At 41.4% G+C, this 15,497-nt stretch overlaps 1 protein-coding gene across 2 annotated transcripts in view; it reads right to left on the reverse strand.

Moving 5' to 3' along the window:
* GABRB3 (gamma-aminobutyric acid type A receptor subunit beta3) overlaps positions 1-15,149 on the reverse strand; it is a gene marked incomplete at both ends in the record, with an annotated part of 231,816 nt that extends 216,667 nt beyond the window's left edge. Inside the window, 3 exons of one of the 2 annotated variants that reach the window (XM_081228787.1) lie at positions 13,772-13,839; positions 14,055-14,146; positions 15,010-15,149. In XM_081228787.1, the coding sequence (XP_081084913.1) occupies positions 13,772-13,839; positions 14,055-14,146; positions 15,010-15,149 (300 nt within the window). Of the gene's footprint in view, positions 1-13,771; positions 13,840-14,054; positions 14,147-14,274; positions 14,355-15,009 lie in introns of those variants that run through there. The other variant, XM_081228788.1, reaches the window with a different exon arrangement.
* Positions 15,150-15,497: the final 348 nt, after the last annotated feature.

Genomic DNA, 15,497 nt, shown 5'->3' on the forward strand with positions numbered 1-15,497 from the left:
AAAAATCTCTACAGAAGTGTGATCTAGAAACACTCACACTTACCTGACAGAAAAATATTGGGTTGGCCAAAAAGTTCGTTCGGGTTTTTCCATAACATCTAACAACATAAGATGTTACGGGAAACCGAACGAACTTTTTGGCCAATCCAATAGTTCAGTAACATGTGAAACTGATGTGTGAGTCCTTCCCCTGGGTAACTGACAGTTTCTATTAATACTATAGCATGAGTAAATTCTGATTTTCTGTTTGCACATTATTGCATAAGCAAGTACAGTCTCGGGCAAAGGTTGGCATATCAGGAAATTGGATGTCAGTTAATAGATGCTTGCTTTCCTGTCAGCCTTTGTTTAACAAATTTATTCTGTTTTCTTCTGAAGTATGTTGGAGAAAAAAAAGAGGCTTTTCCTTAATGGTTTTAGAAACTGAAAGGTATGATAAAAGGAGAGAAATTACTGAGCCAATTTGATGCTTGGGGTACCGAAATTTTTCATTCAAAATCCCAGAAAGATAAATGGAGAGAAAAACTGGCAGGTAAGACCCCCATTTCTTATCTCATCAGGGGAGACATCATTCAGATAGGCAGCCGAGAGACTAGGAAGGACATCTATCCCCCTTATTTGACCTTTTCACCTTAATCTCAGTAAACCAGCTGATGCCCAGGACCTGTACCCCCACTGGTCCTCAGAGTTAGTGCTACCCAAGGTGCACTAATTCAATGACACTTGGAACAAAGTGTCTCCCCTTTTAATGTCTGAACTTTGCTAGTCCAGACTAGCTGCCATACCCCTCTTGCTCTGGGAGAGAAAGAAAGGAAAAAAAAAAAAAACTTTGAGGAACATCTATGCGTGGGGCTACCACTGTAGATAAATTATTTCTAAGTGCTAAATTAGGAAATCAGTTATTTACTGTCTTTACTGTGCTACAATTTCTCCTAACCAGATACTACAATCCTTTATTAGCAGGATTTCACCTACAGTAAATAAATATGAAGTAAACACGTTGAAAATTATTAACATTTTTTTGGTCATTGATTACATCCAAGTTTGAGTCACATCCAAGTTTGAGTCACACTATACATTTTGATCTGCATAATTCTAAACAGGTAATTTCCTAGTTATATAATAATTTGCATATCCACATTTTTCCTCTTTCAGAATAAAATTAAACAATTTTACATATCTCATTTTGCAATCTCTAGTTCAGGCAAGCCCAAATCTTTATTCCTATATCTACACAGGTTTTCTTGCTTGGACTTTATGTATAATAATTCTGCTTTAAATGAGGTAAGGAATCAAGAAAGAGGTAGAACATGGTAAAAACTTTATTTTTTGTAGAGAGGGCACAATGTGCAACTACCTTTGAGGTCTAAGTTTACAGTTATCTTCACGAAATGCTGGCTAATCATCCCAAACTGACTAAGGAAAGTACAGGTAACTCTGACTCAGCCCACACCCTCTTCCTTTCCGACTATGAACTCAAGCAATATTAAAATTATGTCACAGAAATACCACAGAAGACTCAAAACTGTTGCATGAATTACGTTCATGTAGAATTTTTGAAAAATCTGAATATGGACAATTTGGTACCCAGTAGCATTAACTGACATTTCCAAATTGAGTTATTTTTCTTAGACGATAATGGAAAGGTCATGGCTTGGATGAAACAGAAGCATTTTAACAGCCCGCTAGTTTTCACTCATAAATTAGTGACTCTGAATTCAAACCAAAAACTAAACATCACCATGTTTGAAACACAAAAATTAATGAGCATGGGTACAGACTGTAAATCCCACTGTTTATGTATGACATGTCCCAGGCTTGCAGCGCACAGCACAGATAACTTGGGGAAAATGGGCCATGCTTTGACTATAAGGCTGCAAGCTGCCAGATGACCACCACTAGGATACCCAATTAAACTACACACAGTATCAAATGATAAGAAGCAGCGCTCTGTGTAATGCAAACAGAAGGTCCCTTATGTTTTTAACTGTTCACAGACTCTAAGAAACCACAGAAATCAGAGCTAGAAGGAAACTTAAAGAATCAATTTTAATATACTTGTTAAAAAAAAATGAACAGATCGAGGACCACTGAGTCTGAATGACTTGCCAAAATTAACACAAACCCTTCTGGAATCTGAGAAGTCAGACAACCAACTCTTTTCCACTGCCAAGGGCAATCTTGAGAGTTAGACCACCTGTGGTCTCTAAAGGTAAAATAGCCTGGAGTACTGAGGAAATTACCTAGATAATTAAAATTCCAAAGAGTTTGCTCAAGCTTTGAGACTAGCTTTTCAATCATAAACACAAGCTTTGGGGCAATAGAGTGTAATGATAAATAAAGCACGACTTAGGGGAAAAAAATCTATAGATATATAATATTTCCAAAACAAGAGCCCTCCTTTTTTAAACCAGCTCCCTATGCTTCTAAATGCCAGAAACAAACAAACAAACAAAACCTATTATCCTTATAATCAATTAACACTTTTGCATCTCTTTACATTTCTGGATCCACTTTGGTTTCCTCACCCATTATTACCAGTCAAGCCCAGATCCCCAGTGGGGCCTCCCCAGTGCTGACTGAGCAATACTGTCCTCTTATAATATTCCTGTGGTTCTGGAACAGTCCAGAAGATGTATCTGCCCTCTGGGCTATTGTCACTGACTATTCATGAACATGTATAGACTCTTCATAGAACTACAGAGAATTAGTCATACAGGGAATTTTAGAGATGTCTTACTCCAGGGGATGTTAAAATGTTTATCACCAGAACCTTTCAACCAAAGAGAATCTTATTTTTAAAGAGAATCTTATTTTACATATAAATATGAATAACATAAATTATATATTATACAGTATACTATATAATTTCACTATACATAATATGTATTGTAGATTATAATAAATATCTGTTTATGCAATGTAATATATTCAAAGATACATGTCAACCCTCCCTAATGGAATGCAGAATCACAGCACTGCCTGTTCTTCCTGCCCCAAGAAAGAATCTCCAGCCTTCTAAGAAAGCACTGGTCAAGCCCAACAGCCTCAAAGAGACATACTGTGTTCTCAAAATTAACCTACTACTGTTGTCCCAAAAGCCTTTTTTTCATCCTCTCTTGCTCAACACAACTCTCTCTGCTTCTAAATCATTTACTCGTAATATTTACAAGAAAACAAGAAGGCTTGAAACATAGATCTACCTTCAGTGTAACAGAGTGTATTATTATAGAAGAAAATCTTTGTGTTTTTTATCAATCTAATTATGAAATGCTTAATTTTCATTTCCAGAAAATATTACCCATTCCCTTATGCAATGATACATTTTTGGTCAAAATTGTATCTTCTGTGCTGTTTGGACATGGTCACCAGAAGAGGCTTTGTTAATGCAGTAATTTTCTCAGTTATCATTCCTGGGGACTCGCCATATTAAAGCTCATTCTAATTCAATGGGTTAGACCCACATTTCCTAAACTGTGTTCTACAGAAAACTTCATGAATAAGTGTTAATAAGGTCCACCATCCCCTCACAAAGAAAAAAATCCCCAAACGTATATTTTAAATATTGAATTCTTCACCCTTCTCATTGAAGATTTACAAAAATCATTAGCATATTAAAGGACTTGACAGTTCCTACAGTAAAGAAACCTATTTTACATCTCTAACATAATTTCCAATATTATTTGAGCAGAAACACTGATTATCGGGCACACATGTATACTCTATATAACAGCGTTCTCTTAAGCAACCATTATTTTAGCCCATACCATAAGAAATTACATTCTCACAGGGAATTTTGGTGCTCAGGGCCAAAGGAAAAATTCAGAAATGAAAACTCATTCAATGTCACAATCAAATATAGCCTCACACCAATGAATTATCCACAGAATGTTTAACAGCATAAAAAGGAATACAGCACAATCAATCCTGCTCCTCATACACTCAGTTATTCCCAGCCTCTTTCTAGTATGTACACTGCTTTGGAAAGGCAAAGCACAGACTACACCAATGATGAGAAATTTTCCTTGGAGGGCACTTATCTGTGTCAACACCTGCAATCAATCTAACACCACAGAAGGCTTCTTGGTCTATACCTTTCGAACCACCAGTCTATACCATAGGAATGGCACTGTTTTCCATAATTCAGATGTCTTTTCTGTGACAAGTTCACAGGAATCCTCCTGTGTAAAGCTACGGTTAATTTTATGTGCTTCACAAACATACAAATAAGGGAATCTCTCCGATAAAACAAACACAACGTACAGCTTTACCACAAGGGTCATGTGCTACACAAATGCATTTAACAAGTATTTACCAAGCATATTCTAAACGACAGGCACTAAGCTTGGTGACCAGTTTAGTCTTTCAACCTGATATATGGATGTATCTCTCAGATGGATTTTTAGAGTCATCAGGATTGGAAAAAAATCAATGATATCACAATGAATTACTCAAATTGTTGTTTCTTTTAAAACAATTTTTGGTTTGCATGGATTCGTAGATTCACACACACAAACAACTTGTAATGATGGGTGACCCACCCATTTCTGGGTGACCCAGAAAAGTTGTTCCCTCTACTCATTAAAGTTATCAATTGTAAAGTCTAATTCAAAAAATTAAATTTTAAAAGAGTGATGTGATGTGATGTTGAATTAAGTAACAAACATTTTATACATATGTATCAAACAGAGTTATATAGCTTTAAACCAGTAAATTTTGTTATCCTTTTAAGTCAATTCAAAATAAAACAAATGTATTTCATGTCATGAATCATAGCATGAGGATTTAGCAAATATTTTACATATAAGGAATTCTTTCATTGTAGAACTGAGGTAAAATATGATGATGTTGTAATCATTAGAATCCATAGCCTCTCTCAGATTGAATGGACAAACACAAATTAGAGTTTTTAAAGAACTATGACATTCTCATATCTTAATCTTATTCCTGTTCATCTGAAACGTTAGTTCCATGTATGCTAAGGTTTTTGTTAATTATATTAACGCTTCTGTGTGATACTTAAGTTCAATGGAAAAATGTAAAAAGGGATACAAGCATTAATGCTTACAAATAGCTTCTATTTCTTAATGCAGTCTCCAGGTAACCAAGGGAATAAGAGAATTCTATCAATACATCCCCCACCACAGAGATCGGAGGCTAGCTCTCCGTCTTGAATTGACAGGACTGAGCAAAGTGCCAAGAGATGAAACCTATTTTAGTCCTAGTCTTCCCAATTTTGCAGCTAGAGAATCTTCTTAATGGCTGGCATAAATGGCCCAGAAGTAAACTGTGCTGGAAAGCTAGCAAACGAATGAAAACCAATGCAGGTCCACTGCACTGCTGAGCAGCCATCAGAAAGGGAATGCAGAGCCCAATGAATCCCAATATAAGAAGAACCACCAAACTTCCCTATCATAGAGAAAAGTTCGAACCACATATACTTCCAATTAGACACAAAACTTTGAGTGTACAAAGGCACTAGTGACTGGTGTTTGAAATATACACACTAACCCTTACACAGGCTGTACATCACAGAACCGCTGCAATACTTCCCTCTTTTCTGCTTTGAAATCAGTGTAAAAGCTGTCCAGTGAAGGGGGTAACCGCTATAGAACACCTGACAGCTTGACAAGCTGTCACTTGACAACACTTGACACTTGACAGTATTATACTGTGTACAGTTATACAAATTCTGATCAAATTAAGTCCCCTAAAGTAAAAACTATATACATCACATTTAGCCTATAAAAAGTTCTTCTTGGCCCAAATTCTGGGTTATAAAAATATTTCATTGGAAAGCTACCTGCCTATTTATTCATGCACTTACATATTTATTCATTCATTCTTCATTCATATATTTTCTTTCAACCAAAATCTAATAGATGCTATATATATATATATACAGACACTAGTGTATATTAGATTTTGGTTGAAAGAAAATATATGAATGAAGAATGATACCTATCATGTGTCAGGCACTATCTGTTCTTAGACACAGATCTGCCTGATGGAGCATACAGTCTTAACGGGGAGAAAAATGAAGAAAGCCTCTAAGCAAACAAGCACACCAGAATCATATTTAACACTTTGATAGTGTTATAAGGGAAGACTAAGAGTTCATGGAAAAGTAAATTGGAAGATCCACTTTAGATGGCAATGAAGGTCATAGAAAAAGGTAAAATCTCATGAGGGCCTAATAGAGCATTTTTTTATTGCTCTGTAGCATAATGAGGTAGAAAGAACAAAGAAATAGGACCAAGTCCCAGCTTTGCCTTTGTAGTAAGTCAGTGCTATTCCTGAGGCTATTTTCTCACCTGAACAATGGAGATGAGAGTAACACCTACCTATAAGATATACTTCACTAAACTGATCATGTTTGATGATCAAATATGACAAAATACCTGAAGTATTTCATCAACTGCATAATGACATAAAACTGTTGTTAGCTGTCATCTCCCTAAGTTACACCTCAACATGTATTATAAGAAAATTCTAAAGATTCCAAATGGTCAATAGGCTTCATTTATTTAAAACAAACATTCAGTAGGCTTCAAAGCACAATGACAGTACATATGATATGATACAGAACCCATAGGAGAAAGAAGGGTTCTGCTACGAATGGAAGAAAAGGAGAGCTATTACAGATAACAGATTGTACAAAATCAAATGTTGAATTCATACTGTTTTACTGGTAAGAATCATTAAGTTTTTAATATGTAAATAAGCAGATTTATGCCATTAATTCAAACAAAATACTTACTTCTATGTGCAGTACAACATAGGATCCCTCAGCCTGGCACAGGCTCTAGGAGGAGGTTGCTCACAACAAGGAAATGTGTGTAAGATCCATCTTTTAAGAGATGAAGCAATGTAAGCTTTACAACTTCCCTGAGGGGAAAGACAAAAAGCATTCTCTTTGCTCCCCATACCATTCCTTCTAATATTAAACACAAACCTCCCTTCATAAAGAACGTATTATGTAAGGGTTATTTTCATCCACCTCTTAAGTTCATTATATGCTTTCTTATCAGTGCCCCAGCATTGATGTTTGATCATAACTTAGGCACGAAACACACTGCCAGGGAAAAGTAATGTCCTCAATAAACAACCTTACCTCCTAAATGCAGCAACCTGTAACCAAATGCCAACATGCTCATTGTACCTTACCCGGAGTGCCTTCCATGTAAGCAGTTTTCCAAATGCAACTGGGTCAGAGAAACACTTTTTCCTTTCTGCTGAGTCATCCCCCAGCTTACTTGGTAATAAGAGCATTAGCACATTTCTAACCTTTAAAATGCTAGTAACAGGGACTTCCCTGGTGGTCCAGTGGCTAAGACTCCGTGCTCCCAAGCAGGGGGCCTGGGTTCAATCTCTGGTCAGGGAACTAGGTTCCGCGTGCTACAACTAAAAGTGCAACTAAGACCCCACGCAACCATATAAATAAATAAATTCTTTTTTTAAAAAAAATGCTAGTAACAATTCATATGCAAACTCTGAATGCAGCCAGAGGCTCTCTACAGAAATCAGTAAAGGACAGTTCTCTAACGCGTTTGTTTGGCTGTGATCTTGTGGATGCCTTTACCTCAATTTTCTGTGTAGAGCTAAGCCCTTTGTGCTATTACTTTGGCAATTTTGTGGGGATGCCATGGGCATCTGGGAAGCCTGAGACTGAATTACTGAGTGTTAAATGATTTGCCTAAGGCTAGATGTTCCCATAAACCTGGAAACAGGACCCGAAACTCCCAATCCCATTAGGCTCTTTTCAGCACACAGCTGGACTCCTGGGATTCAGCTCCTCTGCCTGAGGACCTGGCCAGGTACTGGGCACTGGGTACCCCTTCAGCATTCACTACGGGCAGAGCAACCCTAGATTCTGCAGCACAAGGAGGGGAGTTGATTAACATAAGTTTGATGGAAAATGCCTAAAGCTGAATTCTCCAGGTGATCCCAGCTCACTCTATCCAAGGAAACCCTCTCCTCTTACTCTTCTGAAAAGGAGAAAGACGAAATGAGTGCAAATGTTTACGTGTTGTGTTCGTAAGACTGCACCCATTTTACAGTGATGCAGTGGCAAAGCTGCTTGCTGAGATGTGCTAAAACCATGTTCTTATGTACCATACTTATTTTACACTGAGACATTAGAAAACAAGTGGATTTTATAAGAGGAAACTACAACAAATGACAAAGGAATACAATACAACAAGCATAAGGGACAAATCTACTTCTCATAATAACTAAAGACACATTATATGTCACCTAAAAGGAGCTCACAACTAAAAAAAAAAGAGAGACAATAATTTATGATTTATATGCATTAAATCAGAAAAAATAATCCTGTAGTTACATTTTCATTGGGATGAGCTTTTTTTTTTTTTTTTTGGCTGCACTGGGTCTTCGTTGCTGCACGTGGGCTTTTCTCTAGTTGCGGCGAGGGGGGCTACTCTTCGTTGCAGTGCACGGGCTTCTCATTGCAGTGACTTCTCTTGTTGCAGACCACAGGCTCTAGGCACACAGGCTTCAGTAGTTGTGGCACACAGGCTCAGTAGTTGTGGCTCGTGGGCTCTAGAGTGAAGGCTCACTAGTTGTGGCGCATGGGCTTAGTCGCTCCACAGCATGTGGGATCTTCCCGGACAAGGGCTCAAACCCATGTCCCCTGCATTGGCAGGCGGATTCTTAACCACTGCACCACCGGGGAAGTCCCAGGATGAGCTAATTTTAATAGACGAATTAAGTACAGAATAATAACAAAATACAAGTTAAATCATAGAAAATTAGTATTTATATTACTAGAGTTTGAGTCTAGCTTTATATTCTCAGTACTTTATAGTTAATTAAGTAGAAATCAAGTATGTGTAGTTTCTTTCTGAATTAACAAATCAAACAATGGCTTCTTCTAATTATTCAAATTAAAAAAGAACTCATGACTACTTTAAAATACTGTTTTTATTTTTTAACTAATTGATTTTTTAAAGAGTTCTAGACCTACTTCACTCTCTCAGTAAAAAGTACTATTTTTTTTTTTTTTTTTTGTGGTACGCGGGCCTCTCACTGTTGTGGCCTCTCCCGTTGCGGAGCACAGGCTCTGGACGCGCAGGCTCAGCGGCCATGGCTCACGGGCCCAGCCGCTCCGCGGCATGTGGGATCTTCCCGGACCGGGGCACGAACCCGTGTCCCCTGCATCGGCAGGCGGACTCTCAACCACTGCGCCACCAGGGAAGCCCAAAAGTACTATTTTTAAATTAAAATATCCTAGTTGTTTTATATTTTTAGTATTTCCTTATATTTCCTATATTTTCAATAATTTTTATCCACTTATTCATCCCACCATCTATCTATTCAACACACACTTGGACCAGTGCTAAGCACCAGAATTATAACACACGCATATAAAAGTTTTCAGTAGACAGTGTTCTTCCGTAAGTACAATCTCACTTAATCCGCCTGCCAGTGCAGGGGACACGGGTTTGAGCCTCCTAGGGGAGGATCCCACATGCAGCTGAGCAACTCAACCCGTGCGCCACAATTACTGATCCTGTGCTCTAGAGCCTACGAGCCACAACTACTGAGCCCGTGCACCACAACTACTGAAGCCCTCACGCCTAGAGCCTGTGCTCCGCAACAAGAGAAACCACTGCAGTGAGAAGCCTACACACCACAACAAAGAGTAGCTCCCACCTGCCACAACTAGAGAAAGCCTGCACACAGCAACAAAAACCCAAAAATAAATAAAAAATAAATAAACTTTTAAAAAAAGAAAGTAATATGTAAACTTAATCTCAATAATTACTTAACCATGCATAGTTTTAAAAGATTGTCTGAAATTTTAAAACAAGAGCTAGAGAACCAGGGAAGTTATGTAAAAGAAAATGGTTTTTTGTTTGACTTCTGTCGAGTCAGCTAACTAAAAAGTAAGAAGTGGCAAATTAGGAGTTTGGGATTATGATATACACATTACTGTATATAAAATAGGTAAACAACAAGGACCTACTGTATAGCACAGGGAACTATACTCCGTATCTTGTAATAACCTATAATGGAAAAGAATCTGAAAAAGAATATATATATGTATGTATGTATGTACATGTATACATATATATGTATAACTGAGTCACTTTGCTGTACACTAGAAACTAACACAACATTGTAAACTAACTATATCAATTTAAAAAAAGTACATGAAAAGAAAAATTAGAAGATTAGGAAAAATGGAAATGCAGACTATCTCCATTATCAGTGAAACATGTTATGGCAAAATAATGTTAAGTATTAAAATACTAAAATCCATTTTTAGATTGTTAATACAAAATGCACAATGACATATACATGTATATGCATATGTATCTATTTATTTAATTCTTTGAGGTCAGAGACATTATTTGGAGGCATTATCTATATGCAACATCAGTAGATAAAGACTGTGCTTTATAATAGTTTAAAGAGAAAAGTAACAATATTCTTTATATTCACCCTCAACATGCTCACTGACAAGCACATATCTGTCCCATCTTGAGATATACATGTTTTGCATATCTTTATTTCAGATATTAATGAATTTTATTTCACTAAATATATGCTTTCAAAAGCATATCTATGAAATTTTGAGAAGAATATTTCGAAGAACTTTCCATGATCATTTACCCTGAATTTTCTAGTGAACTTTGCTCTTCTAACTCATCATTCTCACTCCTCTATCTAAATTAACATTTTGGCCAAAATATTCATCCTAAACCACAGCTTAAATCATGTCAATCACCTGCTTAAAAACATTTACAGGCTCCTTAATTTTTGAAAATTAACATCTGAAACCCTTGGCAAGGCAGAGAAGGGCCTAGGTGAACAGGGGTTTGTCCTACTTTTCCAATTTCATATTTTGAGTCTCTCCTTCACAATCTCTTATCCTGCAGATCTATCCATCAGTAGTTTTGCCAATTTCTTCCCTAACCCAGAACATCCTCCTCTATCTATGCCAGTTACAATTCTATTCTCCACTATTCACCTCCCCAATTTAAATATCATTTCTTAAGTTCTTTCATTAGTCTTTCCATGGCAGAAGTAATCTCAATATATTTCTCTCTCCCCCTCCCTCTTTCTGCCTCCTTCCCTCCCTTCTTCCTTCCCTCTCTCTTAGGCCATACCCCTTTCTTTTGTTCCTCTAAATGGGACTCACCTACTTTTGTTACAACTATTTGACATATCTCCTCTACTAGCTGTACCATCCTTAAAGCAAGACCATTTCTTATTTAGTTTCATAAGCTAACAACACTTAGTTTTGTGTAACTAGTAAGGTGATTAAGGAAGCTCATAAATATAATTCATTGTTTTTAAGCAACATGATTGAGTGATGGGTTTAATCGTATGCTCACATACTCTCTGTTCTTTCCGTATAAAATGTTACCTCCAAAATGATACTTAATCATTGCTATATTTGAAGTTCCTTCAATTAAAAAAATCAAATATCATAGCTGTGATCATGAGCTATGATCCTGATCATGAGTTAAGGGAAATCAGATTTTTCTAGCGAATGGTTTTGCCAATCCACTTGTGGAAGATATTTCAGATGCCAGTCAGTACATCTGTCCAATAGCCTTCAATCTCCCATCTCATCAATCCCCAGTTTTTCTTTATAATAAACTTAGTGTAGAGAATCACAAAAATTTCCATCATGAGAATGCAAAAAAAAAGCATACAAGTATACTATGGCTACATTATGCATAATTACTGGCTTTGGGATATGCACTTAAAGATTATCCAATATAACGGCTTGTATCCTCGATTTGTTGGGTCCAGAGAAAATTGGGACACCTCAATTCATAGTGCATGAATTAGGCAATTACTTATGAAGTTTTTAAGGTACTAAGTGTCAGCATGATGTCTAAACAAGTGGATAACTAAGTTTAAAAATTAATTCAAAGAAAATGTGCAATGATCTGCAACAAGACATTCTCCCCATTCCCCTGGTTGTTTTAGTACTATACAGAGTTCTTAAAGTGCCACATCAGTATATTCTCTCCATCATTTGACATCCAATATAATTTTTGACATAAAAATCCACTAAGTAACTCGATTAACTTCTGTACAAAACTGTCTTCTCTATAGAATGTGCAGTTGCCAATAAAGGAAATCACAGACTACAGAGTAAATCTTGAATATATTAACTTGTTTCCTTAAGGTCATAAAACAAAACATATTTTTGACAGAATTGTTTTTACAAAATTACAAAAAGTAAAATATACGTGACGTTTTTAGTGTAATGTATGTAAAGTCTGTTTCTTGCTAACGCTTTATTAACCCTTTATTTATTTATTTATTTAGTATTAACACTTGTATATAAATGTCCTTAGTGATATACATTGAAAGAAAGGTACTTTTTTTTTAATCACACATTATAATTTTAAAATCTTTAGGTTAAGAGTGAAAAACTGATAAAAAATAGTTTCGTGTAGTCAGATTTCTTTCTACAAAATCCATACTAGGATATACTTTTAAATATATCTTGTTAAACAGTCTATTTAAAAATCATGGTTTTAGTTTATTTGTAAACAACCACATTTCTATGTTATTGCAATGTTTCTCAAAATATTGTTCTCAAAACACCTGCTTTAAAAAAAATCTGGAGCACTAGTTTTAAATGCAGAGACCCCAAGATTCCACTCCACACCACTGGATCAGAATCAGAGCCTGGGAGTATGCATTTAAAACAAGTTTGCCCATGTGGCTCTGATGTCCACCAGACTTGAGAAATCCATCGCGTCTATCTCATGCCTCATTATATTCTCGGTGTTATATTTTAGAAAAAAAAGTTGCCAAACGATTTCTTCCAAAAAATATATTTTTCCAAATTCTCATTCTTACAATTTCTAAAGTGTCACTCAACAGGAACTTGAACCTGTTTCCAAATCCCCTGGTATTTCCGCTCAATTAACAAATGAAAGGGGTCATTTTTCTCCTTATTGCCTGTTGTCTTAAAGGATCCTGAGCAAAAGCCCGTGACACCCACTTCGCACCTCGGGACACGGACCTCCACTTTCCACAGGTCAGAATACTGAATCCCGTCACCGTTAACATAGCCCTAAGGGACACTTGGTTCCCTCGCCTTCGACTCTCCAGGCAGAGAAAGCCCGTAAGCTGCCCAGGCCCTCCAGTTCTCAGAGCCGCCCGGGCCGTCAGCACCTCTGACAGAGCCTGGTGGTTGGGGTCCGGGTTTCACTGTCACGAGCCTGCCCTCGGAAAAGCCACTGACACCAAGGAAACTGACCCGAGACAGCCAGGAACACACAGACCCACCGCCCACCGCGCTTTCCGGCGGCCAGCACCTCTTTCCAAAAGACAACAAAGGAACCCTTAAGCAGCTCTTACCTAGAATACGAACCACCCCCACAACTCTCCTCTCCTCCCCCGCTCCCCGGCGCCTGTTGCTAAGGAGGCGAGAAGACACTGGGGCAGCCTCAGGACCAGGGGACCGACGGCGGGAGGAGCTGGCAGCAACAGGGCGGCGGTGAAAGCCCAGCCTCGGGTGAGCCCAGGACCCCTTCCTATGGCGGGAAGGGTGCGCCCTCCGCACGGCTCTGACGCCAACGACTACCCCCGCGCAGTCAGGCGGGCGGAGGGAGCCTCCTGAACAGGAGACCTGCGCCCGGGAGCGCCGCTCCCTCTGCGGGCCCGGGAAGCTCAGCCCAGCAGAGGAGGCCTCTGGCCCGGTACTGTGGACGCCTGTGGGCCCAGACAGCGGGGCAGGGGCTCGGGGACAGCCCTGGGGAGGGCAGGCACTCACCATGTTGACTTCGGAAACCATGTCTATGCTGGCGATGTCGATGTTCATCCCCACGCAGACCGGGGGACCTGCGGGAAGCGCACGACACGGTGATCAGCCTGGCTCGGGCACCGGCTGCAGCGGCTCAGAGGATGGGGGGCTATCCGAGGAGGGGGCGCAGGCGAAGTGCCCCCCTCCCCACCCCGCCGCAGCTCGGCGGAAGCGGCCCCCGCCTCCCTCCTCCACCCAGGCCGCCAGCGCGGTGGGTCGCGCTGCCCGCAGCGGCCGCGCACACCCTACTTACCCCCGAAGTCGGGTCTTAGGCGAATGTCGTAGCCTTTCAACAGCTTGTCCACCGTCTCCTTCACAAAGGACATGTTCCCAGGATCGTTCACGCTGCGGGAGGGACGGGGGCCAGAGAAAGCGGGGTCAGGCGGCGGCTCGCCCGCCAGCGCCCAGCGCGCACACACGCGCGCCCTGCCCGGCGCCCGGCCCGCTTCCCGTCAACCCACCCGCGACCCTACCTCTGGGCGCAGCACACCACCGCCACCAGCACTGGGGCCGAGAAGATGCCGAAAAGCCTTCCTCCCGCAAAGCCCCACATCCCTCCGCCGCGCCCCGGCACGGGGGAGGGGGCGCCCCGCCGCCGTCGCGACCCGCAGCCGGGGCTGCTCCTGCTGCTGCCGCCGCCGCCGCGCTGGCCCGGAGCGGAGGAGGGCGCAGGGGGAGGGGGAGGAGAGGAGGAGGAGGAGCGGGCGCGGGGAGAGGAGGAGCAGCGGACGCGGGATCTAGGGGAGGGGGGAGGAAAGAGGGCGAGCCGGAGGCCGAGCCCGCGGAGCCGGCCGCGCAGTGCCGCGCACCCGGCCCTCCCCCGCGCTCGCCGCGGCTGGTGGGCCCGGGCCCTTAGCGCTGCCTCCTGCCTCGGCGGCTGCGGAGCGAGACCCGAAGCCCGGCCGGGGACAGCAAGCCGGAGCCGCGGCTGCGCGGCGCGGGGCAGGGCTGGCGCTGCCAGCTCCTCTGGGCTCCTTGCGACCCAGGAAGGAGAGGATCATCGGCGACGGCGACGTGGGCAGAGACCGCGAAGGAAATGCTCTCCGCTTCCCCCCGCCCCCGACCCGACCCGACCCCCTCGCTACGACCCCCGCCCAGCTGCGGCTCAGGCCGAGCCCACGAGTGCAGCGGAGCGCCTCTGCCCGCGGGACTGCGAGCTACGGAGCAGAGAGGGAGGCTGCGTGGCCCGGGGGAAGCCCCTACCTCACCTGCGGGGCTCTGAGCCTCGCGTCCCCAGGGTCCAGGAGAGCCAGATGGGCAGCAGGAGAGCCGGGAGCCCGGAGCACATGGCGCTGCTCCTCTGACCTAACCTGGGTGGGATCCGCTCTCCCCCACAGTCACTGAGCATTCTAACAGCGATGCGGGGATCCCCGCCCCTCCCCCCACCCACGGGTTTTCCCGCCTGACCCGTCATCCAGCCCCTTGCATGGCGGCCCGATTAATTATTTATGCAATATAAAACCCTTTTTTAAATTGGTTCTTTAAACTATTTCTCTCACTCTCACCTCCTGAACATTTCATGTGAGCACTGGGCCCTCCCTACTTACATAAATACATTTATAATGAGTGTTAAAGAGAGGCCTGGATATGCACGTTTGCTTTATTATCGGGAAGCTGGAGTCCGAATCAGACGTGGAGACCCTGGACTATCATCCCAGGAATGGAAAAAGAATGTGCCTTTTCTGGTGCAGCCTGG

Source organism: Mesoplodon bidens (assembly GCF_964165515.1).
Source record: "Mesoplodon bidens genome assembly, chromosome: 3".
Taxonomy (NCBI): domain Eukaryota; kingdom Metazoa; phylum Chordata; class Mammalia; order Artiodactyla; family Ziphiidae; genus Mesoplodon; species Mesoplodon bidens.